Here is a 6,588-nt window from a genome sequence, read left to right on the forward strand (position 1 = left end):
AGAAGGCTTTATCTATTCACACATGGTGCCTAATTTCTAGCTTGTCTCCTAGCCATCCTACCTTGTCTCCTAGCCGTCCTAGCTTATCACTAGCCGTCCTAGCTTGTCTCCTAGCCGTCCTAGCTTGTCACTAGCCATCCTAGCTTGTCACTAGTCGCCCTAGCTTGTCTCCTAGCCGTCCTAGCTTGTCACTAGCCATCCTAGCTTGTCACTAGCCGTCCTAGCTTGTCTCCTAGCCGTCCTAGCTTGTCTCCTAGCCGTCCTATCTTGTCTCCTACCTTGTCCAAGCTACACACATATATCCTTTAAGTGTTTCATGTATAGAATTTCTGGTACAAAAAACCTTTTGGTTTCAACTAAGTTCAAAAAACCTTTCCTAGCCCTATAAATAAGGCTTTGCAGCAAGGCACTTGGGGGGATCACTGATTTCACCCAATTTTCGTCCATTCATCTAGCCACACCACTCTACACATCCTAAAATCCTAAAAACACAATTCCAGCCAAACACTACACCTTGTCGTGCCTATCCTCCATCCAATTCCATAATCCCTGATCCTAAAACACATCCCAACCATCCCATCCACCTTTGTGCCGTAGCAAGGAGAAAGAAGGAAAGACTCTTGGATGCTCAAGCTTCGTCGTTGGTGCATTCTAGGTGTAATTCGTTTTATGATTTCAATGTTTAATTTATTTTCCTTTCATTTTGCTATGAACATGAGTGGCTAAACCCCTATTGGTTAGGGGTTATTTCGAAGCCATAACTATGTGTGCAAGTTGATTTGATAAATTCCAGTTATGAGTTCTTGAATCGTGAATGCAATTGGCTTAACTGTGCGAGTAATAACGTATTTGTGTTTGTTAATTAGGGGTCGACACTTAATTGGCTTGCATGAATATGATGCTAGAATATAAGTTTGTTTCACATAATTGTCACACACTTATATTCACAAGTAGTGAAGGTTGCTAGTCACAATCGCGTTAAGTTCAAATCCTAGCATAAGTGTCATGATGTCATTGTCACAAGTGCTTTGTCAATGCTTATAGTTTTCATTGAACGTAATGATCTTTGATTGTATCTTTATTATGATGTCATGTAAGGAACTTTTGAAGAATGCTTTGGGTTGTCGTATGATGTCATCCAATTCAATAACACAAGGAAAACTTGAGAATTAACTAGTGATGTCACGGTTAATTTGGGGCATTGTCATTCATAATTCTATGAAGGAATAACTGGAAATCGAGTCATTTGCATACTTGTCATGTGTGGAGAAAGAACCCCTAACTAGTTCATCATCCATTAAAAACCCCAAAAACGTTTCAAAATCAGTTTTACTTTGCAATCTGTTTTCTCAACTTTAATTTCGTCCAAATCAAATCCCCCTTTACTTTGAAGTCTCAATTTAGTTAGAAATTGTTTTGGTTCATGTTTTTAAGTGTTTTGAGTCAAGTTTTCAACCAATTTCGTCCAAATTAGTGTAGGTGCTCAAAACTGCCCAGAAAGTGGTTTTTAGGCAGTTTTGAGTCTTCTAGTTGCTGTTTTGAGTTTTTGTTTTGTTTTAGTGTTTTAACTTTGGTTTTTCATTCTTTGAGTCCAAATTAGTGTTTTTAACTTTGTTTTGGAGTTCTTAGGTCAGTTTTCAAGAGTTTAGCAATCCCTCCTAATCCCCGATTTTGAACGATCCCTACTTACATACTTTGCTACAATTGTCAGAAGAGGGTTTAATTTGTGTGCTTAATATATTTCGCATCAGCCCTCAACGCGTGGCCACGTGTCGATTATCCGCCGTTCTTAAAACTTTCAATCATGGGCCTCGAGACCGTGCACTAACTGGAACGTCTTATCCTCATTAATGCATTAAAACTGGCGCCGCACGCAATCGTGCGTCCTGGATTTTCGACTCCTCGATCCCCTCTTCGCAGGTTCCCAAAATATCCGAAATGATTGAAACCTTTCCCGGTTAAATTTCCCCCCAAATTGAACCAGTGCTTTTCGAATTCCAGTGCCTTTCGAATTCCAAACGTTTGATATTCATTCTGAAAAGCCTATAAATACCCACATTTCTGCCATTCGCATCTTACGCTTTCAGAAACTCCAAAATCCCAATTTTATCATACTCGTTCGTTTAAGCAAAAATCCTTCCAGTTCTTCCTTCTGCGATTTCCTCTCCAGTTTTCCCCTCTGCAATCTCTTCTTCTTCCAAACTATCTCCTATCATCTCTTCTAATGGCCTCCTTTATCTCGAAACTCTCCGATGAAGTCAACAAGTGTAAAGACTTCATCGATCGAAGCGCAATCAAAACACTACGCTTCGAGAACGACATGGCCACTACTCATAAGATCCTGGGCCCCCTCTTCAGAGATGCAGTGCCGCCGTGCATCACCAGCCTTCTCAAGGAACAATGCCTAACACCTCTGCTTCAAGGGTTTGACTGGTCGAAATGGGGCTTGGCTCGGCCTCAAGGAGCCTGGCCCTCGACCACCACAGCCTGGGCCGCCTGGGTGGACCGAATGAGATCCTTCTTCGGCAAGGAGTGGAAAGCCCTTGGTATCTACGATGCCATCCTGCTCTCGACCATGGAGATTACCATGGACAATGAGCTGCTTATGGCGGCCTTGACTCTATGGTGTTCGGCCACCAACACTATGGTCCTTCCATTCGGCCCCCTTGGCCCCACGGTCCTTGACATCACGGCTATCCTTGGGACTTCCCCATCCGGCCTCCCAATCGACGCCGCTCTCTCTGGATGCTCCTCCCTTCTTGACCTGAAGGCGCTTTTCGACGAGCGGGCCGTCGAAACACTCGGCCGAGGCGATCGGGAGCCTTCAAAAGAAGAAGTTCAGAAGCTTTATAAGAACTTCTTCAACTACAACACTCTCATCCTCCATTTTGCCGGCCGGGGCGAGGAGAGTCTCAGGAAGGGAGAGCATGAAGCCTTCCTTTTCTACTGGTACAACAAATTTATTTGTTGTACCAGGTCGAACAAGTGCTTGGTCGAGAATATGCCGGTGGCCCAGGCCTTGGCTAGTGGTCACTCCCTGGCGCTCAGCCCGGCTATTCTTGCCAACCTCTTCCGTTGCTTGGCCGAGGCGACCATCAACAAAATCGACCCCCACCAGAATGGACCCATCTGGGTGTTTCAACTCTGGCTGCAGGTCTATTTCTCCACTCTTCGGCCTGAGGTCCCTGCTCTCCAGCGCTCAGCCGCCCTCGGCCCCCAACTGCCCTCTCGACCGGCTCCTCCGCACCGGGCTGACGAGGTTCTTAAGCATTTATTCGGTCTCGACGTCCTTTCGGACGACGAGTTCCTGGTTTGCCGGCGCCAGGAGTACCCTACTTTGATCAGGCTCCCGACGGCAGCTTGGGCCGAGGCCGAGGATGCAGGACTTCGTCAGTCCTGGGGGTCGTTTGTCCTGACTCGCGACCTTCCCCTTGGTTGTGATGCCCGCCGAGCCAGTTGGGAGGTCTACCATCCCTACTTCGTCGCCCAGCAGCTTGGCTACCTCTAGGGTTGCCCCGTACCCCTGCTCGTCTCTCGTTCCCTCCTGAGCCGGGGACGTCTTTCTGGTTCTTCCGAGAGGGAGTGCCGGACGACGGAGCAAGAGTTTCAGGCACGGTGCAAGAAGTTCCGCCTTCGGCCAACCGTTCCGGAATTCTTGGGCACCGACACTTTTGGAGACTGGTGGGACGAGTACACCTGCGACTTCTTCGGCGCCTCGGCCGAAGACGTGGTGAGCAAAGTCTTTGGCGACCGGCCGAGACCAGCGCCCTCGACCCAACCTAAGGAGTCGGCCCAAGGTATATCGTCGCTCCGCTTTTTCCTCTTTTCCTTCTACTTGTCCTTGTTATTAATTACTTTGCTCTTCAGGGGGTCGAGTGTCGAGGAAGGTTGAAGTGGTCGCCGCGATGGCGAGGGCGAAGAAGCTGGTGCCCGAGAAGAGGACCATCGCCACCGAGCGGACGGTCCCTGTCAAACGCTCCCACCGAGATGGCCGAGCCGGAGGTTGATGCCCCTCACCCTTCCAAACCCGTCAAGAAATTGGCGAAGAAGGGCGACCGGGAAATTCATGTCGTCCCTAGTGATACTACTGGGACGCCTACTCCTGCCGGCTCTCCATCTGTGCCGGCTACCCCGGCTTCTCCAAACCCGACTCCTCCAGCCGTCTCCCTTCCTGAGGCCACGGCCGACCCCATCATCGCACCAGCTCCAGCTTCAAAGCCGGTCGTGGCGCCTGCCGTGGGGAAGTCGGCTGCACCTGCCGAGGCACCCTGTAGTCCAACGGTCATTTTGGAGGTATAATTCTGCTTCCACTCCTGTTTCTTTATGTTTCTGGTCGTAATACTAAATGTTCTCTTTTTGTTCAGGATGTCGAGAGCGAGAGTGACGAAGTCCCGTTGGAACGCCGTCGTCGGCCAGTCAACTCTCCTCCCGTCCATCCTCCTCCGGTCGTCGAGGCGACCGCTCGACCACGTCCTACTGCGGCGAATCGTGGCAAGAGACCTATTGCTGATCCTGAGGCCACGGCTGAAACGCCGATCCACCCACAGGACAAAGACCCTCCCATTCCTCCACAGGAAGTCTCTTCGGCCTTTGTAAGTCTTGCTTTTTTTCTTGTGTTGATTTTTTCGTGACACATGTTTTTAAAAGACTATTAAATGTCAGGTGCCCGAACATTCATTTCACCGGCAATTTTATGCGCCGAGGGGCGTTGTCTATATTTCCTGGCCGCCGTCGTGGCCATTAAATGTAGATGACCTCCATCGGCCGCGTGAATTGCGTAGCGGTCTAAGGCACTGGGCTCGGCCATTAAGCTCCCTGGGTTCGAGCAATGACCCAGAGGGCATGGCCGAAGTCTCCTCTCGGCAGGTCTAAAACAATCCCCTTTTTTCTTTATGCACTATATCACGACGTCTTACTTTCCTTCACAAAGTTTTCCTTTTATGTGCAGCCATCGTGGGAATTGGAGCTTGACGCTCTTCTTCAGAGCACGACCGGTGAGGCCGGCTCCTCTGCAACTCCGGCCGAATCGGCGGGAGCCATGCCCGCCGAAGTCTTTGTGAAGCTGCACGAAGTCTTGTCTCTGACTGTCTCCCAAGCTCTCCGGTGCAAGGGCCTTGATTCTATTGGAGAGTGTCTCAATGACCTCGCCAGCGGTGGTCACCTGAGCCCGGAGGGTATCTCTTTCCTCACCGATCTCCTGGAGCGGACTCGGCAACACTTTCTCATCTTCGAGCGAGCCTTACAAGCCGAGGACGACTTGAAGGTGGCCAAGGTCGCGCATGAAGCAGGCCGAGTAGAGATGGGGGCAATCAAGGCGAAGAAAGCAAAGCTGACCGAGTTTGATCGTTAGATCTCTGACCTCCAACGTCAAATTTCTGACCTTCAACGGCAAAGGTCGGCTGCTGCTTCCGAGCTGGAGAAGGACTTTGAGGCCAACAAGGCTCGGCTGACGGCCTTCACTGCCGGTGCACGGCGTATCCAACAACTGCAGTGCAACAAGAAGACAAGGCAGGCTGAGATAATTTTGAGCGAAGCGAAGTGGCTGGAGCTAAAAGCTGCCCTCGAGACTTTCCTCCCCTCGACCCCTTAGGAATCTACCATTGTATTTGTATTTGTTCTTCTTGTAATGATTCTTTCGATATTAATACAATGGTCGTTTTGCTATCAATACAATGGTCGTCTTGCTATCAATACAATGGTCTTACTCTTGCATTTCCCATGTAATTGGATAGTACTTCTTTAAAAACTTTCCATTAATCGGTAATTTGTGAACTGAACCCGTCCGATCTCTTAGATGATATGCCCCCTTGCCGAGGACTTTGTGAACGATAAATGGCCCTTCCCAATTTGGCGACCACTTACTAAATCTGGGGTCTTTAATCCCAACAGGCAACACAGTTTGCCAAACCAATTCTCCTTCGCCGAACGTTTTTTGTCTTACACGCTGATTATACGCTCGCTCGGTAATTTTCTTTTGTGCGACCAATAAGTTACCCGCGTCGATTCGACTTTCTTCTAAGTCTTCTAACTCTTGTCGCATCGCTTGACTATATTCAATACTGCACACATCATTCTGCTCGATTACTCGCAACGAGCTTATACTCAACTCGACCGGTAACATAGCGTCGTGTCCATAAGTTAACGCGTAAGGAGTGGTTCCAGTGGCCGACCGGGGTGAAGTTCGGTATGCCCATAATGCTTCATTTAACTTCAAATGCCACAAACCAGGTTTCTCTTTTACCATTTTTTCAAGGATGCCGATCAACACTTTATTGCTTGCCTCGGCCTGACCGTTTGCCTGTGGGTAGTACGGCGTAGATTGCTCGAGTCGGATATTCAATCTTGCCGCGTATTCCTTAAACCTATCGGCCATAAATATAGTGCCATTATCAGTTATGATCATTTCTGGCACGCCGAATCTGGTCACAATATTCTCCTCTACGAAGTTGCATACCTCTTTAGCAGTTAATTCAGCGTATGACCTTGCCTCGACCCACTTAGTGAAATAGTCAGTTGCTACAATTATCCACGCGTGTTTCACTGCCCCCGATGATGGCGTGATTTTGCCAATTACTTCCATTGCCCAAC

At 48.8% G+C, this 6,588-nt stretch overlaps 1 protein-coding gene across 1 annotated transcript; it reads left to right on the forward strand.

The window, feature by feature from the left end:
- Positions 1-2,320: 2,320 nt before the first annotated feature.
- On the forward strand, positions 2,321-3,508 carry LOC137744263 (uncharacterized). Its single transcript, XM_068484121.1, has one exon. The coding sequence runs from the start codon at positions 2,321-2,323 to the stop codon at positions 3,506-3,508; it is 1,188 nt and encodes a 395-aa protein (XP_068340222.1).
- The last annotated feature ends 3,080 nt before the right edge of the window (positions 3,509-6,588 follow it).

Source organism: Pyrus communis, chromosome 9 (assembly GCF_963583255.1).
Source record: "Pyrus communis chromosome 9, drPyrComm1.1, whole genome shotgun sequence".
In the NCBI taxonomy this organism is placed as follows: Eukaryota; Viridiplantae; Streptophyta; class Magnoliopsida; order Rosales; family Rosaceae; genus Pyrus; species Pyrus communis.

Coding starts and splice junctions, on each gene's coding strand:
- LOC137744263 (XM_068484121.1), top strand. CDS start 2,321: ATGGCCACTACTCATAAGATCCTGGGCCCCCTCTTCAGAGATGCAGTG.